We start from the raw sequence: 22,794 nt of genomic DNA, 5'->3' as shown, positions 1-22,794 counted from the left end.
CTTCAACTCGTTGCTATTTCAGGCGAAGAGGCTTACATAGATGTTACGAAACTTTATATAGCAGTTGTCTGCCTAGTTGTGTGTGTGTGTATTTGAGAAAGAGAATGGAATAATGTTACGAATCGATTTATTCTCTCCAATCAGAATGTCTCATCTCTCGGAAAGAATCGTCGCCTCTTCGTTCGCGAGTTCTAGATTATATTCGCGTTTGCTTGCGGTCGATAACTCCGCATATCGTTGTCAAAATTGCTATTTCGAGAATTTGATACGATGTATGATACATTTTTAACGACAAAATGGCGTTCTCTTTCGGGTAGGAGTAATGGATTTTGAGCAGTAGAAATCACCATCTTTTATCAGACGTATTGAAATACAATTAAGACACATTTATGCGAGTATTAAAATTTTCATGTGTGTTTTGTATAATAAGATAGTCTGTTTAATTAAGATTAATTTTGCCTTGATAAGAAGAGAAAAATATTATAAAATAATGTTCTATTAATTATATTTCTTTGTTTCGTAAACGTGAAAGGTATGGGTCACTATATAAATCCAGGGTACGCTGCAGAAATAGTTAACGAGATTGTAGATCATTGTAGATCACATTAAGCTGTTTGAGCTCAATTTCCGCAATTATTTTCTCCAAGCTCTTTTCTTTTGCATTACTATTCTTAGCGTCGAAAATATGTGGAAGGATTATTTGGCTTGAGCGTGTCTTTATAGAGAGATATATGGTAAATATACCGAAAGATTTCTGTTACGATAAATCGATTTGGGCATGCGCTCCATCGCACCGGGACGCATCACGTCTCGCGTGTTTTATGGAAGCGTGACTCTGACTACGTTTCTTTCTGTTTTGGCAACAAACTCGGTACATCCTACACCCTCCACCATCCTCATCAAAAAAGAAGACCGAGTTGTTGCATATACGATATAATTATACTACGTTCCCGTATGCCATATGCCGTATACGATTTGATTCTTATAGAAATTCAAAAGAGATGACAGAGCTATCAAGTATGTATCCTCGGATTCGATACAATACAATAATTTATCATAATTAATACAGCCAATTAAATTACAATTAAAAATAAATAGCTCTATATATATATATATATACCGGAAATTTTGTGTCGTTGCACATACTACACGCTCGGGTGAAGAACCGTCCAAAAGATAATCAGTGCTTATATTGCCATATTGGTCTCCATCTCTCGTGGACATTCGGATGCTCTTTGCCCTTTTCTAATACATTGTCGTATCAATAAGAAACTAATAAACCAATCTTTGATTAAAAGATCGTCGGTAGACTGACGTCACTAACCGACAAGTATTATCGTCATTGTCGGAATAGCGATAATATTTAAGAAGAAAAAAAGAAAGCTGCTTCACGTCAAACGTCCGCGCGTGCTGATGACGTCGTCGGTGCTCGCCCCTTGTTACCATCGTCGTCGTCGTCGTCGTCGTCGTCGTCGTCGTCGTCAAGGGTTGGAAGCCAGGTTCAGGGGTGCGGGCGCGAGGGGTAACGAGGGTACGACGCAGAGCGTCGGCTCCGAGCGGCGCGGCGCCGGAAAACGTAACGTGTTTTATCGATTTACGTCGGCGGCCATACTCGCATTCGCCAGCACCGGTCAGGCGCACTCGACTCTTCGTCCTACTGTCGTCGTCGTCATCGTGGTCATCGTCGTCGTCGTCGTCGTCGTCGTCGACGAGAGACCGTCGTGGTGCACGGCAGATAAGGATTTTCGCCCTTTCGATCTTTCGTTTGTCGGCCATCGTCGCGCGGACGACGCAGCGCGATGCGTCTGTAATACGATCGAGAGCACGAGAGATATAAATCCGGCCCGCAAAATTGTAAAATCCGTAAACGTATCCGTTGTTCGATATACGCGATACGCGATACGCGATACGCGATACGCGATACGCGCGAGTCCGCAAGTAGTTACAGGCCGAGTCGAGGCCTCCGTCGCCGCCCGCGTCGCCGTCGCCGTCGCCGTCGACGTCGCCGCCGCCGCCGAGTAACGCCCAGGGGAGGAAGCAGCTCGAGGAGAGAAGAGAGTGATAAAGAGGGAGAGAGGGTGTGTGTAGAGCCGACGACAGCTTCCGTGTCGTGAGTACCATTCCGGATCAACGAAACTTCTTTCCGCGTTTGGCCATCTTACCGGGATCCCTCATGGCGGATGTAAAATTAGAAATCGATTACCCTTCGCGCGGATATAATCGGTAACCACCCCCGCGGCCCTGGTCGGCTCGGCAAACTCCGTGTATAAATCGGTGTCTTTAATCGTTATCACCTTCAATTGCATGGTTTATCTTTCGTTCAACGAGATTCTACGCCGAGGATCATACTGATTTCAGCAGTAAATTCCAGGGGAGGATAAATATCTTCGTCAAGGTGAAATAATCGTTTCCCGTCCCTGCCCCTGCCCCTTTCAGGAATGCTACTCGCTGATCAATCTAGGTCCCTTCACTCCCTTCTTCTTTCACGTCGTCGCTCTCTTGGATTCCGCGGCTTTCTTCCTTATTAGTCGCAGGATATGCGTTTCCATATGTAACGATCCAAGGATTAAACAAATTACGATGAATTAGATAAATTACAGCAAATTATGAATCGTCGTAAACTCTCTTAATCTGGAGAAAAAAGATATACGAAGGTTGCAGTAAATGTGGTAATAAATTGCAGATGGAGGAATTTATTTTAATATAGTAGAACACTCGAAATTATTTAGATTTAAAAATTTAGAAATTTTTACCTCAATTATTAATTATTGTTAATGTTTGTAATAATAGCGTGCAGCCAATAAGAATGTGATAATGTGAAAAATAAATACATCTGCGAAATTCTGTGGCATATGTAAGCCAAGAAATAAGATGAAATGTCTAAAAATTGACAGTGTAGTCTATAAATTTATTTTAGTGTATTTCAAGGTTAAAATGTATACATATAAAAAGAAACTGTGCTTTTGCCACCTATAATATATCATGAAATTCCGATCCATAATAATATTGTTCGCAATATTCGCAGAAAGCACTATTGAGCATCGAAACTTTGACATTCAATTGTCGTTTTAGTTTATATATATATTAAGTATCACACACACACACACACATAGTTTTCTCTGTCGAGACTGTGCGAGAATCATGATTTTTAAAAACTCAGAATGCGGGTAAATCAGAGGACATGAATAAATGAGCTTTTTGAATGCTTTTTGAAAAGTCCGCGCTGCAGAGATCTGTACAATTATTTTAATAGATTGATCAGTGCAGAGTTTTAAAAATCGGAATGTATTAGCGCGCTATATTATTCTTCATATTAGAGGTGGAACGTTCGTTTTTCCCTCCCTCTTTCGCAACTTATAACATTTTTGCTTATACTGTATTGGGGATGTTCATTTATAGAGAGCACGTTGGATACTTGAAGAACGATTGTAGTAAAATTATCTTTGAGAAGGATGTAGACCAACTTATGTATAGTCGAATGACCGTAATTTCGATGAGAAAAGATATACTCTTAGCATTCCGTTCTTTTATTACACATTTTTGATATCTCTGAAATCTGATGTTGATCCCCTCTTAGGAGAAGCACGTGAACTCAATATTCGCTTTTTATTCGACCCCTTTTTCAAGATATTAATTATTTCTCTTGCTGTATGCTGCGCTTGCTTTTTATTCCAAGTAGCTCATATAATTGTATTAATAATATTACCTTTTTTTAGATATTAATATATAAAATATATCATGAACCGGAAGGAAAATGACGTGTTCGTGACACATTTATCGCTGTTTCTTAGTTATTTATAAAATTACAATTTTTATACAAGTATCTCGCAAAAAACGACGCAACGATTTTTTGTTAATAAAAATAAAAATGTTATCGAAAATAAGAAATATATTATTATTTAATTACGTTTATAACATATTGAGTGTTGCAAAGAGAGCATCTAAGCATTCTCAACTAGTACTCACTCATTGTCAGTTGTACATCTTTGAAAAAATATTGAATTCATGAAATCTATCCTCTTCTTTAAATTTCTATCATATAATTCGAAAGTGCTCAAGTAATGCACTTTAGAATTCATTGACATTTTCGTTATGATTGTAAATTGCACTTATATTATACATGTGCATGTATACTCGCTACTCGCGGTAGTTTGAGAGATGACATTTTACCGTTTTAATATATGTTTGTATTTTTCCAACGTTTTAAACGCCTGTCGAGCCAAGTGTCATTGACAAGTGTCATTTCAGTAACTTACGGAAAACATCTGTTGACGTTGGCACGTGAAGAGATCCAAAAGGAGAAAGTGTATCGCGTAAGAGTTTACCCTCAATCGAATCGGTTATTTCGGGAAGGTAATGTGCGTGACATTAAATGAATCGATATAAACTTTCTAAACTCTTATTACGTCGTATAGAAGAAAAAAGTTGCCATACCTTATCCCTTATTGCAACGCGAGTAAAACTTGTTATATCTTTTTACTTTTATTATTGATTTTATCAATAACAAAATATAATGCAATATCTCGAAATGAAATATCATTCTATATATAATTGGGAAATATATATAATATAACTTTACATATTATACTAATATAATATGTCTTCATGCATCATATTGGTTTTCAATATGTGTTACTTTGTCGGACTTTAATTTTATTAGGGCCATCATTGTGAGTGATCGTTGCGAACGATATCACTCAGCCAGCTGTCTATTTATCAGTACCAAGTTGTATTGATTTGCTCTTTAAATGCGCTCGATTACGCACACGCGCGCATCTACGGATTGAGTCGTTTAGGCATGTTCAGAAATTTCAATTAATGTATAGCCTAATCACATGAAATTTGAATAAATTTTAATCGTACCTGACGATAGGCTGATACGAATTTATAAACGGGATACGAGAGAATTTTTGATTATTATTTTTCTCACTTTTTTTTTTATCAAAGGGCAGATTATATTGGAGAAAGCTGTCCAAACTCACTATTTAAAAGAGTTTCTTTGTACTAAAAAAAGAGAGAGGGAAAAAATACTTTCTAGATGCAAAGCGAAAGACACGCTATTGATAACAATAAATTTTTCCAGGGATGGTAAAATTTATATTTAGTTGGATGGATTTTAACTACGAAATAAATAGCGGAAGTATTTTATACTTTTTGCAGGTTTTGAGCGCGAGCATGCAATAAATTAATTCTTCACGCTTGAAATAATTTTTAATACCGTTACAAAGCATTTTTTCGCCTGGCAAAAAACGATAGTGCGAATTTTTGTGCGATAATTTAAATTCTGCATAATAATTTATGTCTTATGAAATGTAAATAAAATTTTCCGAGATAGTAAATAAAGGAACGATTAGAAAGCATTGAGCGTAAATTTATAATAAAAAATTTTAATGTCCCTTAAAATAATTATAGTCCAATGACGGTTTCTTTCACTAATAAAAATATTATAAAAAAACATTTAATCAAATATTAATCTTTTGAAGAATTTTCCGTAAAGAAAAGTTGATGAACAAAAAAATAAAAAAATAAATAATTCGTCTCTTTTAATTTTAATAAGAAGAAAAACCTCTTAAGAAAAAGCTACACAGACGCGAGTCATACAATATATATTCATATATCTTATATATGTTGGAAGAAAAAATGATACGGAAAAAAGTTAAATGGCTTAATGATATTTAATAAATGCAGAGCAATATTTTTCTTCGCATAAATTAATTTATCGCATAATTCGGCGTGTAAAAAATTAAGTAATCGAAAAGTTAATATTTTATAAGACTTCAAATGTGTATTTTACTTTATATTTTACTCTGACAATCTGATTCGAGTTTCCCTTCAGTTTCGTTTCCTTTACTTTTTAACTTGTGACTCTTTATACGAAATCTTGGAATTTAAATTTCTCCCTCTCATCGTAACTTCCTATTTCATCTCCCTTTATTTCTTTCGCCCGTCGTTCAGTTATGGATTGGTGCGGACGAACTCCCACGCGCTGCTCGATAATACATCGCCATGCGCGCGGTAATGCATCGCTTTTATACCACGCTTGTCCCCTTTCAGTCCTCTCTGGCTCTCTCGGCAACCTTTTCGTAGAGACATTGTTTTTCTGTCGACGCACGTCGACGAGAGACGACGCGACGCGACGAGACGAGGCGCTTAAGCGCTTCTCATAGTCAGATGTTCTGTCCGGTCGTTGTCGTGGCTTTATCAGAATTCAGAAGCATTTACGCGTGATAATTCAAGAGAAATTTCTCCCCCGAGTAAAAAGGAATCACATAAGGTTTCTGGGTTTCACTCGCTTTAAATAATTTCCTCTTTGAAAAAGTCTCGTCGTGTTAAAACGTTATTGTAAAGGGCTGCGGTTACCCTTTATGAATGGCTACTGTTTACACCGCAATGCTATTTTTTACTTTCCATGCGATAAATGGAAAGTATAGTGCAGGCGTCTGTGACGCGTGTCGCGCACAAATATATAGCGCTATATTCTCCTCAACACTCTTGAACACTCTCGTCGTGTTCAAAGCCAAGTTTTTCAGATACGCATGCGGCTTCAACTACCGTGCGCGGAAATGCTGACTCGTATAGTAGATTACGAAATCTCGAGCAGCGTCCGCTGTTGGTTGTTCGCGTGTCATATGCTCCATGCATCGTTGGTGCTTCATTAGATCTTCATATCGCTCATTAACTCAATCTGTCACTTACCTGGGACAGATAAGATTGAATTGTCTCAATCTCAACATTGCTTCAATATTATTAAATTATTGAGATGGTGGAATTGTTATTGCAGGAAGAATCGCCTGAATATTTACTATGTAAAACGTAGAACAAAATAAGCCTGCCTTGCGGAGTATATGGATTTATAGTAATGTCTTTTTCATGCAGAAAATGTACGTCAAAAGAGACATAAATGACGCTAAACAGCCTGTAAACGACGGAACGGCACCGTACATTGATGCAACCACGTCGGACGCAGCCAATTACGATAGAACAGAAGTTTACGATAAAAGTGAGTATTACCGTAATCTTTTACTCCCTTTTCTTTTTTAAGAATAATGATCAGTAAATTTTAGCCCCAAGTTTTACCACGTCGCAAATTTAAAGTTTAATTGTTAGCACGTTAGATGCTTAGCTTCTTAATGTTTGTAACTTTTTTCCACCGAGTATTAGTTTAAGCTTGTTATTTGTTTCTAGCAACGGAACCGAATATAAAAACCACAGAAAAGAACACTTTGAAGGATTTGCAGGACCTCGAAGATAAATTAGTAGCAAAAACAGGAATACCGTCATGGGGTCTTGTTGCTATTTTAATAGGTAATAAAGCATACGTCTTTTTTCGAAAAGGCGACTTTTAATTGCAATCAATCAACAACAATCAATGTTTATTATATAGTTTATTTATATAGATATAGACGGAATAAAGCTTATTTTTTTTGTTAAATATATAACGTTAAATAACAACTAAAATAATTTATTTTTAATTTAATCACTAACTGTATTCTAAAGAAAAGACGGATGAAATGACGAAGGGACATTTAATCTTGTGTATTTGTAATATACTCGAGTAAATAAAGTGTGTTTTGTATTTTCAAACGAATTAATCTATATACATATAACATAATATTATAATATACCTACAATTATGTGTACGTAAAATTTATGCTGAAATTTGATTACAATGTGTATATATTTTTATATTTTATTCCTATATAGGAGTAGGCATAATTGTTCTCGGAATCTGCTTTTGCTGTATACGAAGATGTTGTCGCAAACGACGCTCCAAAGATGGCAAGAAGGGATTAAAGGGCGCGGTGGACCTAAAGTCCGTGCAACTTTTGGGGAGCACGTACAAGGACAAGGTATGTATTCAGTGTGCCGTGACTTGATGTAGATATTAGAAACACCCTCTACACTCGTGGAATCCACTTCGATATGCGAAGGTCCAGCCGGATATGGAAGAATTGACGGACAATGCCGAAGAACCGGACGAAGCTGAGAGTAAGCAAAGCGAAGTTAAGCTTGGAAAACTACAGTATAAGGTATAAACTGCTTCTTAATTATCTTAAATTAAATTATCTTTCATCCATACTTGCTACGTAGAAAATGAAATAAGTGAGCCATCTGCTCAAGTTAAAATTTATTAAAATGAATTGATTTCAGCTCGAATACGACTTTAATTCGAACAGCTTCGCCGTAACAGTAATACAAGCGGAAGAACTGCCGGCATTGGATATGGGTGGCACGTCAGATCCATATGTAAAAGTGTATTTATTACCGGATAAAAAGAAAAAATTCGAGACAAAAGTTCACAGAAAGACGTTGAATCCAGTCTTCAACGAAACTTTTACGTTTAAGGTCAGTTAAGAATTTCAATGTTTCGAATCTAATATACTTAATATACTTAATAGATCTAATTAATTTTACATATATATTTATAGTTTTATGCTATACATATATAATTTTAACGTGGAATACAATCTTTAGAAAACATTTCAAATTCTTTTTAATTTATTCGTATCTCTAATTTAAATGTGAAAATTGTTATATATAATAATTTGTTTTTAATACTTTTATTAATATATTTGTACAGAGTGTTCCTTATGCCGATGCTATGAATAAAACTCTGGTCTTCGCCATCTTCGACTTTGATAGATTTTCGAAACACGATCAGATCGGTGAAGTAAAGGTGCCACTCTGTCAAATAGATCTAGCGCAAACGATTGAGGAATGGAGGGAACTACAGAGTGTCGAAGGTGAAGGTGGACAGGTGAGTCAATCGAATGACTAATTGTAAGACAATATACATATCAATATAATGCAATATATGTGACACACATATAAAAATAGGATACTATGTGTGTGTGTGTGTGTGTGTATTGATGAATTAATTTTTCTTTTTGCTAAAATAAAAGAAATGCCTAGCTATAGCAATAATTAGCAATTACAAAATGGATATATTGCACATTAAAAATACATTAAACAGGAATTTTTGTTGTTTACAGGATAATAAACTGGGTGATATATGTTTTTCGTTGAGATACGTACCGACGGCCGGAAAGCTTACGGTAGTTATTCTGGAAGCTAAGAATCTGAAGAAGATGGATGTCGGTGGCCTCTCAGATCCTTACGTCAAGATCGCGTTGATGCAGAATGGAAAGAGATTGAAGAAGAAGAAAACATCGATCAAGAAGTGCACTCTTAATCCGTATTACAACGAATCATTCACTTTCGAGGTACCCTTCGAACAGATACAGGTACGTGACAAAATATATTTTATTATAATTCAATTATTAAAATTTCAGTAATTAAATAACAACTAATTATGTAATTTAACAACTGATATATGTATATAAAATTTTATTTACTTATTATAATGTAAGAAAATTACTTTAGCATTATGTTAGCGTTATTTTTGTAATAGTTGAAGGGTCAGGTGTGCAGTAACAGTAACAATAACAATAACAACAGTAATAATAATAAGTTATGCTCTTAACATTTTAATAATCGCAATATTTTTTGTGATCTGTCAGAAAGTGCAACTCGTCGTCACCGTAGTAGATTACGATCGCATTGGCACATCAGAACCGATCGGGAAGGTGGTCTTGGGATACAACGCGAGTGGAACGGAATTGAGACATTGGTCCGACATGTTGGCATCCCCCAGGCGCCCGATCGCTCAATGGCATACGCTAAAGGACCCTGAAGATGGAGATAAGAAAGATTAAGAACGTTGACTTTCCAATTAAGATATATACGGTCAGTATTAATGGAGCTAATTATACATAAGAAATGTTTCAAAACAATTTCACTTTTAAAAACAAATTTTCTGAATAATGCAAGATAATTTTACTTTAAGATTTTATAACAAATAAATAGATTCCGAAATTAAATTTAAGATGCGAAGTTATTAAGATTCCGAGATACTTTTCATAATCAACGCGACTTACTTCTTATCTTGTCTTGTCTTGTCTTGCCTACTCGACTCTAAAAAGTTTTATAATAAAAATTCTTTGAAAGCGGTCCTCTCTTTACAGGATAATTGATCGAGGGAAAAGGGAACGGAGAAGAGTAAAAGAGATTGAGAGGGGTTGTAGAGAAACGAGAGGGGAGAAAAAGAAAGAAAAATCTATAGGGAAAGATAAAACAAATCCATATTTAATAGATATTAATAATCTATGATAAACGATAAAAATACCAACCATATGAAGGATTTAACATTAAAATAATATGTTCCCACATGGAGAGTGTAGTGTCTTGTATATATACATATATATCTAATATACTTCTCTCTGTAGATGTAACTCTGAATGATTTCAAGTAACGCGTCCTTTTTGAGATATCAATCGAGCAAAGAAAACATTTGAGATTTGCAAAAAAATATCGACGCTTCAAGGAAATATTTACATCATGTTATCTCTTAGATAGGCTTCCATCTTGATTCGTTCGTTTGGTGTCACAAGTTTCCGTAATATACTTTCTAAAGACAGACATCGTTCACGTTATGAAGAAGTATATATATGATATATATAGTTGTGTCGTCCGTAAAAATAGCGGCATAATCTTCTTCCGAGGGAAGAAACATATATATAGCGACGATAGTGAGAACGTTCACAGTTGTGTTGTCTATATGCGAAATGATAATAATGAATGGTTATGTATCATCCGGATTCGCAAAAAATCTCGAAATGTGGATTACAATCTGCAAATTGAAGGGCTCAGTAAAAAGGTAAAAAAAAAGACAAAATTACAAAGTTGAAAAATTTCAGGTACTATTTCAAGCACTATTCGCAAAGGCGAAAAATATTATAGCTCGGAATAAGCTATAATTAAATCAATATATAAAATTGTTTTTTTTTTCCATTTTTAGAGACATTTTGGGCTTTTGTAGAAAAATAATTTTATATACGTACATATATATAATTTACGTATTGTCTTGTATTTTTGTCTCTCGCGCCTATTTTTGCTTAAAATTTTTCTTTTACCGAGTCTTTTAATGAAACATTGACGCGGACCGTCGCCGTCGTTCATATAATTTCTTCTCGCGATTAATTCATCGTTTCACTTTGGATTGCTTCGAAAAGAATCGAAATCGCGTCGTACACCGAACTCTCCCGTGCACTCGAAAGGTCAAAGCGCGGCTTGGTGCACATGCATAAACGTCGCTTTAGAGACGATGGACATTTCCGTATTGATCTCCGTGTGCAACAGCGCGCGGTGCGCGGTGCATTTTCGTGCAACGCGCGGAGCAATGCTTTAATCTGCGATGTACCTTCGTGCACTATAGTTAGGCACTTGGATTATGCACCATTTGTACGGAAAACTCACGATTAAGATGAAACAAATAACGTGACCACGTCAGGAGAATTATCGTTCGATTTAAGTATATCAGACACTGATTCGAAGCACTTACAATTAGATCCAGTTACTCGCGGAAATGACTTCCTACAATTAAATAAAAAGACACGATTTTGTAATTTGACGATATTTTACACGTAGTAAGAAGTACGCGTAAAGTAATATATATGAACAAAAAGTTAATGAATTTATTATATGAAACTATATATAATTTATATTCCGTTATATTGTCTTTATTATGACTTTATGTATTAAATTGCGTTATATAAAAAAGTTATATTATCCGTTATTATTTTATTTGCGTCTATTATAATTATATTTTGTTACGTAAAACATTTTCAAAAATGTAAATGTGTGATGTGATTTTGATAGACTCACAATCAGATGTTGAACGCAGACGCATAAGATAATTTGTTGGGGAAGTTTTCGTCTGACAGAACATGTTGATTGTGACATTTTACTAGTCTTATTCGGTTTATGTATGTACAAACGCGGTACGCTTTAATCAATGAATGATCATATTCGAAGAAAACCATGCTGTCCGAAGAAATCGCATATCGCGCTCGACGCGATACAATCGCGCGTTAGCTTTTTACGTGTAACTATGCAATTTTCTAATCGTTGTCACCCATTATACGCATACATACATATGTATACGTAATATACATGATATCGTGACTTATATCTGCTGTGTTATCGTTTTTAGTCGCATAAATCGCAAACGGGCCTATTCATATTGCAGACTTGCGTTAAATAATCCGCTAACAGTGTCGTCTAATTAAAATAGCAAACAAAATTTATACCAATATTATTGGATGCTTCCAAGGAGATTCTGTGTGGAAAAACCCGATTGATATAAAAGACAAAAAGAGAGAACGGGAAAGGAATATACAAATATAATAGTAAGCGTTGAGTTTGATGTAGTACAGCAAAATACTAATAGCTCTTAATATTCTAATTTTTTTATATGCAATCCTTTTGTCGATAAAAATAAAGTTTGCTTGATTCCAAAATAAATTTGCAAGTCGCGAAAAACTTTATATGCAAATTTTTGCGATCAGTTGAAATAATTGATTTTGAAAGAAGGGCTGTACATGGTGCAAGATCTCTCAAGTTTGAACTGTGCATTTATTTGTAAATATAATCACTTTTTCAGAAATTATAAGTTCATTGGTTGATCGTCGCTTCTATTAAATTACACATGATTGGTGCAAGTTTAGTTTTAATTTTTAAAACCAGGAGAGAAGTTATATATGCGATATCTTTAGTGGTATGATATAATATAAGAGCATACTATAGCGTCCAGTTGATGATATACTTAGGATGATCAGAAATCCTAGACTTTAAGGACATGTTCTTTTCTTAAATTTGTATAAAACTTATAAAAAAAGTAAGATTATGAAGCAAATATTAATTTTGTTGAAAAATATGTATACATACATATATGACCGCGCATAATAAGAGGATGTGGTCATTCTAGGTACAACACTATGGACGCTTTACACACTCATCGCGTCTCTTAATAATATATAATAATAACGATAAAAATAATAACGATAAATAATAATAATCACAATAATGTTAATGATAACCGAGGACAGCGAGAATGAACTATTTGGCGATATATATCTATTGATTTTAGCTTTGTATCGTAGCGTTTACTTGGTGTATATAAGATTATAATTGCGCGTTATACATCTATTATCGTTACAACATGAAGATTAAAGTAATTTATCGTAGAATGAAGTTCTCTTTTGGCGGGGAATGGATGGAGGGATACGCTGCTAAAGCCATTCTTTTTTCCTATGTCTCCCGATGTTACGAAGTTAATCCGTTGATGTATCGACCTGTATAATATCTTCTTTTAACGCAAAACTGAGTGAAAACCCAAATTTACCACCGTCGTTATCCACTTCCGGAAAATGACAGAAGCGTAACGTTAAGATTTGAAGATATTGATTTTAAGACATTTTTGTGTTTAATTGGTTTGGAATTTTTTAAATGCTATACATATATCTTCAACTCTAATAAATTATTTTGGAAACTTCGCTACCCTTTTTCATTACTTAACAGTTAAAAATTTAATTAATGTAATAAATATAAAGTATATTTTGCAATTAACTGCATATATTTGTGACAATTCAATATACATTTTGCATTCTTATCGTTAGGCCGATGTCCATTCGAAGTGGAAGATCGAGAAGATAAAAGCTGAAATTGCACGTGCGGAATGAGACAGACGCTCGCGCTGATATTTGTCATTCGTCGAATAAATAAAATTCCACTTTGCAAATCGTGAAGTGATCGCTGGAGATAATCGCTGGGATCAGAAGTCTTCTCCGCAATTGGGTCGATGGTAGAAGACCGATCATCAGAAAACGACAACGCATAGCATTTATCACCGTAAATCTTATCGTCAAGCGGTTAGAGTGTTAAATTAACGGGGTGTAAAGGCGTCTTTTATTCTCGTCAAACGTGTCGCACAGGCCTTGGAAGAAGTTTTCGCTCCTCAGAGTTTTCATCTTATGATCGTGAATCGCGACTCGTCGTCGATCTTCGTACGATACGACCACGAGATCGCGATCCATGCGATTGTAAATCCCGTATTCGTGCGATAAACCAATATCGTGTGTGTTACCGGATTTCGTTCTATCGTTTATTCAGGACCAATTATCGTTAACGATAATGTATCGGTATAGTATATGCAAGAAGCACCATTATTACGCAGCAACATTGTACTTAAGACACTTTTACGGGAATTCATGGATCAATATATTGTTTAAAAAATCGCGAGAATGGCGTTGACCATCAGAGGTAACTGCGATACTGTTTTATTTTACTAATTAGTGCAAAATAATTTGTTATTAAAATAGAATAGAATGTTATATTAAGATAGAAAAGTGACAAAAAAATTAAAAAAGAATTGTTGAAATTATTCTTTAATTAAAAACCAGATATTATCTAAATTTTATTTCAAATAAATTAAATGCTTTCGTCCAATTTAACTCCGATTTGTTTTAGTTCATTTATTTTTCAAGGAAAAACAGTGCTTATCTATTTTCATAAATGTGAAACATATAAGAAGCTGGGCACTTCTTACCATTTCGCATCAGAACTTTCGGAGCGTGTGAACGTTAGTTTGTTTGCGATTTTACATCGGAAGTACTGAGCGTTTATTATTATGTAAGTATGTAACGGTTTAATGCCTTTCCGTCACTTTCAAAGTAATTTCTTCGCTTACGAAACTACCGCCATTGACGGCGTCAACGAAACAGCGACCCCGTCGACGCCATTGCTCGCGAGTTGAAAATTTAGCTAGAAATAGATCTCTCTTCTTTTTGGCTGTGCTTTTTCATATTTAAAGAAAAATAGATATGTTGCTAAGAAAAAGAGAGAGAGAGAGAGGAAGAGAGAGAGGGGGAGAGAGAGCGCAAGAGAGAAAGAATAAGGGCAATAGAAAGTGCAGCCGAAAGGAATGGATCTGATGTAAGGGAAACCACGTACGTCCTATATGAACAATGTCACTCACTGTATTGACATCGTCATTAATATCGATTATTACCATTTACCATTTACGAGTAACTTATTTAACTAGAGGTGGTAAAAAGTATAACGCGATGAAATAATAGGAGATAAACAACATGCACTGTGTAGTGTAATAGTCATAGATCGTGCTGATCTTAGGATCATGTTGGGCGAAACACGCGATTCGTCAGGAAATCACGATCGATCCATTCATTCCAGCAGATTCGTAGAGGAAAAAGAAAGAATATGCACGAGACCATCAGAGATCAGAATAGCAGAAAAAATATATTGCAACTAATATACATATAATCGATAAAGATCCCACAAACATCCCCCTAAAAAAAGAAAAAATATATCAATCGTTTGAAATCAACAATTCTGAGGTATCAATACTTCTATCATTGATCGTTTGAGTTGATTTCAACGGGAAGATCATCAGGAAACGCGAGGGTGTTTCCGTTGTGCGGAAATAATTGCGATTCTGCGAATGTTTTGAGTGTATTATGAGCGAAAGAGGGGAGAGAGAGAGAGAGAGAGAGAGAGACAGATCTCCGTTTAAATAATTGATATGCATTAGTGTTAAATCCGTTCATGCACATATATGCCGATTGTCAGGCAACAGCACGTAGCACGCACGAAAATAAAAGGATGTAAATAAAAGCGGAACACGTGAAAAGAGCATTTGTAAAACTGTAGTTTAGTCTGATAATGAATATAACGTCCTCGAGATGCGACTGGCGAGTTTATTGAAAGCGATGTGTTATTACCTCTATTTTCGTTCCACACGCGAAAATAGTCAAACGATGATTCGACAGTGATCTAATATGTTTTGTAACAAATCACGAGCCTTACTGATAAAACTACTTTCTCTTGCTGTCAGCTAAAAAATGTCAAGGGCGACGCAGCAATGTACGATTTTATTGCCAGTGCAGTCAGTTAGTCAGTCAAAATGTCAGTTTAATAGGCAAAAAAGTTTGAAAAAAGAGTATAATGCATGTGTTTACCAAATCTTGATTTGCCATTTATAATGTTTCGATCTTCCCATGAGATCTTCTTCTTTATAAATATTTCGATTATTCCTCAACAACTTGATACCGTCGATCGTTTTCTTTTAATGTTTAAGTACAATATTATCGAGCAACTAATTACGTTATTCATTATACATTGTAGTCGATTATTGTGTCGATTATGTTGTCATCTGTGAAAAAAAGATTCTTGCACTGAGATTAAATTTCGAAAGAGATTAGTATTGTCCACTTTTACGGTTTACATTATCGCGTTTTTCACCGTACGATATATGTATGTACTTTGTTTCTAGCTCACGTGAAATCTTCGAGACGATGCTCGACGGACGCCACGCGCCGCTCGTCGAACCTCAAGATTGGGGTCGCGGTGATGATATTTAAAAAATCCGGATGCATCTTTGCTTATGTTCGTATGACTTGTACTTATGTGCGGAGATTGACGTCGCGAGCATCGTGATCGGAGAAAGATCATATCTCTAGTTCTAGAGAATATACATGCGGATAATATAACTCGCGATGATTCCACCTTCAGAAAAAGAGAAAAGAAAAATCGAGGCCGCGGAGGATCGCCTTCGACTTGAAACGAAGATGTATCAACTTGTAATCATTCCATTGCATATTATACATACTATTTAAGGTTTAGTGCGACAGTATATTGTAAATCTATAGAAGTTATTACTATACCGTAATAATTATTATGTAATAAATATTGTTGTTAACATAAACAGTCTTTATGTTGTTATAAGTGTACCTATATGAGGAAATTTGTTGAAATAGAATGGTGAATAGAGGTTGAGAGAGGGCTAAATGAAACACAAATATGGTCTAGCAATGTTTGTATTGCAAAGATCTGTTCACAAGACAAAAACAATTTTGTGTTCCTGTGAATAATAGGTTTAAATTAATTATATTACAGATTACAAAAATTAATTATATATATATATATGTTACATATTACATATTAATAATGATACATTATACAGCTATCATAAAAGATTCGATTAGATTGCACTACTAGAGTAACTTTATACCGAAGGAGTAAAAGAGGATTTTGGAACTACACGACGTCGAATAAATTAGTCATATGTTTTGTGAAACATATTACTTCAGCGTTATGCAATAACATTATAAATTTTAATAAGAGAGATTGAAAAAAAATCGTGTCTCTTTCGAAATAAATCTGTTACGCAAAATTATCCTATTTGATGCAATTCAACCCCGTTTTATGGTGTTCAGTGACGTGACTCGTGACTTATTGGATTGAATCAGAATATGGTCGAGTGATTAAAATGAGAAAACCTCGTCTTGTAAACATGTGGCTTTAAATAAATAATATGTAAAAAACCTGCGGTAAGAACGGGAGTGAAAGTGTTACGTGTCGAGCACGCGAGACTTTAACTGTACCAGTTAATCGGCCGTCAATCGGATGTCAATGAACGGTACGAGACATATATGTATATAATTTCTGCTCTTCACAACTATCAATCGCGCGCAACTTACAATTAGCAAAATATTTTATTCAAAAAGAAGCGGAAGAGAAAGAAAATAGACGAGATCTAATGATTAAAATGTACAAAGTCGTAAATGGTATAACGATATAAAAACAAAAGTCTTTTAGCGATGTAATGTACTTATATAGCTTAAAACGACTGATTCATGTAAATACATGTTATTCTATAATTATATTAATCAGTTGTTTCAATAAGCTTAATACTGGCGGGAGGACGATCGCCTCTGACTTGTCCGACGCTGGCTTTTTGCGGGCAGTCCTCGGGCGTACGGTGTGTGTGCGTTTGTTGACAGATAAAAGATGCCGCGTGCTCTGTTAATTTTTCACATACACGCATCAACATTCCTCTCGACTTTGATAAAGTTAAACGTTATAGATATTTGATATGTAATCTCAACGCGTGTTATTTTTTTCATTTTAAAATTAAAATTGGTTACATCGATTGATTGAGAATGAGAGAAGTGCACTTAAAACATGTTACATGCGCAATTTCGTAGGCGGAATAACATTCTATCGTCTATCCCTATATCCTAATATTCTTAATTCTAATATATGGAATTCACTTACGTATGAGGTGTATCCTCCCCCATCAGGATGTACTCTTCTCTCTTGGGGTTGCACCATCCGATCAGGTAAGAGAATAGATTTGCGCAAGGAGCCGCCCAAAATCCCTTCTTTGTCGTGATTGATTCTATGTAGTACGGCGTCACTTTTGTGTGATCGCACGAGAGCGTTTCTACAGAGGAAATTTTCAGTTTACCGTCGCGTCGGAAGAAAAAATTTATCAACGCTTATATGTATATAGGTACGCGCGCACGGTATGACATGAAAGCAAAATATCTTTAGCTGCAATATTGCATTTTGCCATTGCATCTTGCCCCTGCGACCAATTCTCACGATCGTTACTTACGGAGTATAGAAGAAGTGGCGCACCCGGGCTGACTCGAGCCACCGTTTACGTAGAAATCCGCGTGGCCGTTGGGCCCCCATTGCCCCAAAATGCCGGCGCCTGTATGAATCACATCCACAAAATGGGCATCTGTCTCGTCTAAATCCATTGAGCGATTGCCGTTCATGTAGAAAAATATCGTCGGATCGAGGCCTGTATGCGCGAACACAGGAACGCAAATTATTCGCGATTAATGTCCGATTCTATGATGAATTATTAACCCTCAAGACGTAACACCGTAAAAGGTATTCAATACCTTGCTAGGAGATAAATAATTTCGAATCTTGTAATTTAATAAGTATGTTCTTCTTTTTTATTTTGTCTTAATGTCACACTCTTTGCATTGTTTTAGAAATAAAACAACACAAAAACATTTGTTGAGTAAACAATATAATATATAAAAAAATTATTATATAATAGTAAAATAGATAATAGTCTGTTCTATTAGATTGATATTGTATCGTTATTACTATACTTAACGACAAAAAGCTCGTGTTACGTCTGGACGGTTAAATTGCGAGACGGCGATCGGCTGCATACGAGCAATTACCCGTAATTCTCCCGAGTTTGTCATTGGGCAAGTAATTTGCGATGAGTCCACCGATATGCGCACCTACGCTGTATCCGAGCACGTGGATGTTCTCCGCCCTCGTGCCCCGTGGGTGATCTCTCAAGTAATTCACCAGCTGAGCGATGCATTTGGAGCAAAAGTCCGGGCCCCATGAGATCTGCGTGAGACAGGGCTCGCGTACCAACGAACCGTAATCCACGATTATAATATTGTAATCGCCTCGCGTGAAATACGCTGAAATTGAACGTGGTTAAGCCAAATATGGCTAGTTTGGCTGAATGAGAATGAGACCGTATTCTCTAGTGCGATCTCTTTAACTTTATAACGTCTCTAATTTTATATCTATAATACGTAAGCCTATCGATCTCTGTCTTTTAACTTGTATCTAACTTGTATCAATTTATTTATTCACAATTTTAATAATCTATGCAAATTTATATTTGTATAAAAGTAAAATTCAGATTTTTAATTTTGATTTATTTTTTGGAAGCTAACGTTTGAACTTTAATGTTCGATAAAATTATCTTTTTGATAGATATCATTAATAAATAAAATTAATTTTTTGTTATATAACACATACACACTCACGAATTTAAGATGTAGCATACAATTCAAATATACAAAAATGTAGGAGACCGTTAATCTTACCATTTCGTAAATCTGTACTAGGTGCTAAGTTTCGTCCACCGCCAAAGCCGTGAATGATAATCTTGGTCGGATGCGTTTTATTAAACTTGGATTTCCAAAGAGAATTAAAGTCACGGACATCTAATAGCAAAGGATTTTTTTGCGTTTCTCTGAAAATTACGATAGACAGGAAATATATACTTTGAGAGTGACTTTTTTCGTCTTAAGTCATTTACGCTACGTAAATATAGTATAGATGATAGTGAGAGCATTTGAGACGATACTATAGATGCCGGAGAAAGGTGAGCCTCGAAAGGAGGTCACTTTCAGTACAAGATAAAATGATCGTGATCTTGAAATTGAAAGTTGCACCGTTGAGATTGCTTCCTTTTAACAATCCGCATTTTCGGAATGCAAACGCTTGACGCGAAACATTAGTTGATGCAAAACTCATTGACGTTATTATTAAAATAATGTTGCGAAATCGATAGAGCGGACGTACCTAGTGTACAGATAAAACTCTATCTGCGGATGCGGACAAGTGTAAGGCGGCTTGGCGCAGGATGTGCTGTTAAAAAGGTCCCTGAGAGTTTTGTTTTGAGCCGTCGCATAGTCTGAAAATGTAAACGATTCGTTTGCTTTACTTCTCTCTTTCTTACGTTAACTACCCCGTTAACCGTTAGTTAGTCGTTCAGCCGTGTAACGATTACGTGTCTCGTGAACTACAAAGTACAAGTTATTGGACCGTTATGCGAAATTGGGTGAAGGTCGATGTTTCTTGTTAGTTTATCGCCGATGCTATAAATAAATTATTATGTTGGAGATGCAAGGTGACGTATAATAGGTATCGCTCGCGCTTTTCTTCATCCTTGGTTAGCAACCTTTGTTCTTACATGCTAACTCATCGAGTCGAGTAACATCAATGTCAGTGTGCCAACGTAATTATGAGATAAAAATTACACGCCTCAGATTCGTATCGCATGCAATTATTACGGAACAAAATATGATTATTGATATACACGATAACACCTTGTGGCAAGATAATTCAACGAGGAACTCTGCTCGGTTTGTAGATTGTAATCGCATTAGTGAGTAAAGTAGTTCAATAAAAGTAAAGATTACTGCGTGAATGAATATTATAGTTCGATTCTCGAAGAAAGTTAGATTATAAAAGCGGAACTCTCCGACATTACTTTTTTTTTATTTTTTTTTAAACAACTTATGAGCAAGACGTCTCTTTTACAAGAGAAAGTGTCCGTGTGTGTCAAGATAATATCTTCCAGATATATGTATTGTGTATATCAGGCATTGAAAAACTAATAAATATTAAATTAAAATTAATAATACATATATGTATATAAAAATATTTGAATATAAATAAAGAGATAAAAATAAGAAGGAAAGGAATGAGAGCGCGTAAAGTTCGTATCTAGAAGAAATGTAGGAAAGATTTTCCTTATTACACTCGTTAGCTTTGTGTGCACCTGTTAATGTGACTAGTCATGTTTTAATTGATTATCGCTTTCGAGAAGGATTCTATTGAGAAGGTATCTATTGTTTTCATGCGACAGTTGATCGCGTGTTGACAATGTTGACATGTGATCGGCGGGCCACTTTATGTATAATATTTGACTTATCTCGCGGAGATATTTCCATGCTTGTATTTATTCTCTATTCTCTAATAAAATATTAAAGTCAAAGATACAAAGAAAAGAGACATTATTTAAATAACAAACCCATATTTTCCTACAGAAATTAGGCATTATTCATTTAGGCACGCATAGATATAGATGAACCAGCGATAAGATTCTTTTGTAAAAGAATTCGTAGTAAGGACAAGAAGTATTTTATTCCTTACTAATATGACAATATGATAAACGATGTCCTACTAAAATTAAAAATTCATTTCTTTGACTTACCAGTTACCACATGCGTTGATTTTGTAGAAATATACAAGGCAGGCAAGAATATAAGGGGTAGCGAAAGCGAGCAAAAAGTAACTTTTATTTTAAGACGTTTTATCTACCGTTCCTTGCAAATCGAACGATGATCGTCGATACATCGATCGCGCGCCGGCAAACACGCACGAGCCACGCGGCGACAACACACGCACTCGCGAATCGAATGTTTCTACGGGAGGAAATGCTTAAGTAGTTGAAGGTCGAAGGAAGAAATCGAGAGCCGAGAGAGCCGAGAGCGGAGGCCGGAGATGCGGCACACGGCCGATGCCATGTCGATTGTCGAATCTCATTTTCAGTACTTACGGTACTGTAGCAGGGCGCAGAACACAAGGAAAGCGAGGTATCTCACGACACTGACCGCCATCTCCTGCGGTGATCCCGTGGTTTGTGATATAACATCCAGGCTTACGCGGCGCGCGAAAAATCCGCTCGGATGTGATTCCCGTCGTGTGCGTACGATTGCAAAACGCAAAGTCATCGGGGGATATATACCGCCTGCGAGGGGGAATTTAGAAAGTAACGAAGAGTGTGTACCTTTGGCGGCGCTTACGCTTCTTCGCGCGGTCGCTTCTCTCCCGCTTTACGGCGCGGCCGCGGCGTCGCCGCGTCGCGTCGCGTCGCGTCGCGTCGCGGCCGTGCTTTCGTAGGTACGCGATATGTGTGATATGTGACATGCAAAGCTGATCGAGTACGCTCGCGCGCTCGCGCTCGGCTGCTCGTACGGTGCACGCGAGCGATCCGCATCCGGGCTTTTAACCACTGCACATGCACATGCGGTACACACGTGCGTACCGCATACGTTTTTAATTTTTCCGATATTTAATTTCTATTCTATAATACCTATATGTGTATGTCAGATTTTTATACATACGTATAATAAATAATTAATTTATCTAGTTAAAAATTAAAATAATGATAAATGAATACTTGTAAATCGAAATATTTAATCTTTTTATTTAATATTTATATAAATTTTCTATTTGCAACCATTCATTATTTCTTTTTATACTATACTTCTGTTCGGAATTGATTTGAGAAGCTGCTTTCGAAAAAAGAAAATTATTATTTTAAAAATATGGTTTTTTAAATATTTATAAGGTACGTCATGGCGGGGGAGAGGGAGAAATCTTATTGTATTTTTAAAAGCTGAAGTATAATCCTACTAGAGAAATGTCGCGTTTACGTTTACATATAATATTCAGTGTTTCAAATGTTTATGGACATAGTTAGGAAATCATAAAAGTATCTTTCCGCGTGCGTAATAAATTAATCCCACGAGA

At 35.8% G+C, this 22,794-nt stretch overlaps 2 protein-coding genes across 7 annotated transcripts; one reads left to right on the top strand and one right to left on the bottom strand.

The window, feature by feature from the left end:
- The first annotated feature begins 1,620 nt into the window (after positions 1–1,620).
- LOC139771876 (synaptotagmin 1-like) lies at positions 1,621–16,621 on the top strand. 6 transcript variants are annotated; one of them, XM_071705020.1, is made up of 10 exons: positions 1,621–2,110; positions 6,877–7,000; positions 7,186–7,305; positions 7,705–7,850; positions 7,938–8,030; positions 8,152–8,346; positions 8,582–8,758; positions 8,994–9,245; positions 9,522–9,747; positions 10,026–16,621. In XM_071705020.1, the coding sequence occupies exons 2-9, from the start codon at positions 6,880–6,882 to the stop codon at positions 9,714–9,716; spliced, it is 1,299 nt and encodes a 432-aa protein (XP_071561121.1). In that variant the 5' UTR covers positions 1,621–2,110; positions 6,877–6,879; the 3' UTR covers positions 9,717–9,747; positions 10,026–16,621. The 6 variants fall into 6 exon arrangements, with proteins under 6 accessions (XP_071561121.1, XP_071561120.1, XP_071561116.1 ...); XM_071705019.1 differs by having other exon boundaries at positions 1,622–2,110; positions 7,932–8,030; positions 13,518–16,621; XM_071705015.1 differs by having other exon boundaries at positions 1,623–2,110; positions 7,932–8,030.
- Positions 16,622–16,981: 360 nt separating this feature from the next.
- LOC139771877 (pancreatic lipase-related protein 2-like) lies at positions 16,982–22,033 on the bottom strand. The gene is made up of 7 exons (XM_071705021.1): positions 21,818–22,033; positions 20,056–20,167; positions 19,575–19,723; positions 18,906–19,160; positions 18,317–18,508; positions 17,974–18,142; positions 16,982–17,718 (listed from the first exon to the last, which is right to left on the bottom strand). The coding sequence occupies exons 1-7, from the start codon at positions 21,990–21,992 to the stop codon at positions 17,604–17,606; spliced, it is 1,167 nt and encodes a 388-aa protein (XP_071561122.1). The 5' UTR covers positions 21,993–22,033; the 3' UTR covers positions 16,982–17,603.
- Positions 22,034–22,794: the final 761 nt, after the last annotated feature.

This window comes from Temnothorax nylanderi, unplaced genomic scaffold, assembly GCF_030848795.1.
Source record: "Temnothorax nylanderi isolate EJ_2023f unplaced genomic scaffold, tnyl_v1.0 TNYL_tig0045_pilon, whole genome shotgun sequence".
Taxonomy (NCBI): Eukaryota; Metazoa; Arthropoda; class Insecta; order Hymenoptera; family Formicidae; genus Temnothorax; species Temnothorax nylanderi.
The sequence above is the reverse complement of the archived record's forward strand: the minus strand, read 5'-3'. Positions and strand labels throughout refer to the sequence as shown.

What these genes read in the sequence shown, in the direction of transcription:
- LOC139771876 (XM_071705019.1), top strand. Translation starts at nt 6,880, where the DNA reads ATGTACGTCAAAAGAGACATAAATGACGCTAAACAGCCTGTAAACGAC. An exon ending in AACAGAAGTTTACGATAAAA is followed by an intron (nt 7,001 to 7,185) that starts GTGAGTATTACC and finishes ATTTGTTTCTAG; the next exon opens with CAACGGAACCGAATATAAAA. An exon ending in TTGGAAAACTACAGTATAAG is followed by an intron (nt 8,031 to 8,151) that starts GTATAAACTGCT and finishes AATTGATTTCAG; the next exon opens with CTCGAATACGACTTTAATTC.
- LOC139771877 (XM_071705021.1), bottom strand. Translation starts at nt 21,992, where the DNA reads ATGACTTTGCGTTTTGCAATCGTACGCACACGACGGGAATCACATCCG. An exon ending in GAGTTTTATCTGTACACTAG is followed by an intron (nt 19,724 to 20,055) that starts GTACGTCCGCTC and finishes CGTAATTTTCAG; the next exon opens with AGAAACGCAAAAAAATCCTT. An exon ending in CAAACTCGGGAGAATTACGG is followed by an intron (nt 18,509 to 18,905) that starts GTAATTGCTCGT and finishes TCGCGCATACAG; the next exon opens with GCCTCGATCCGACGATATTT.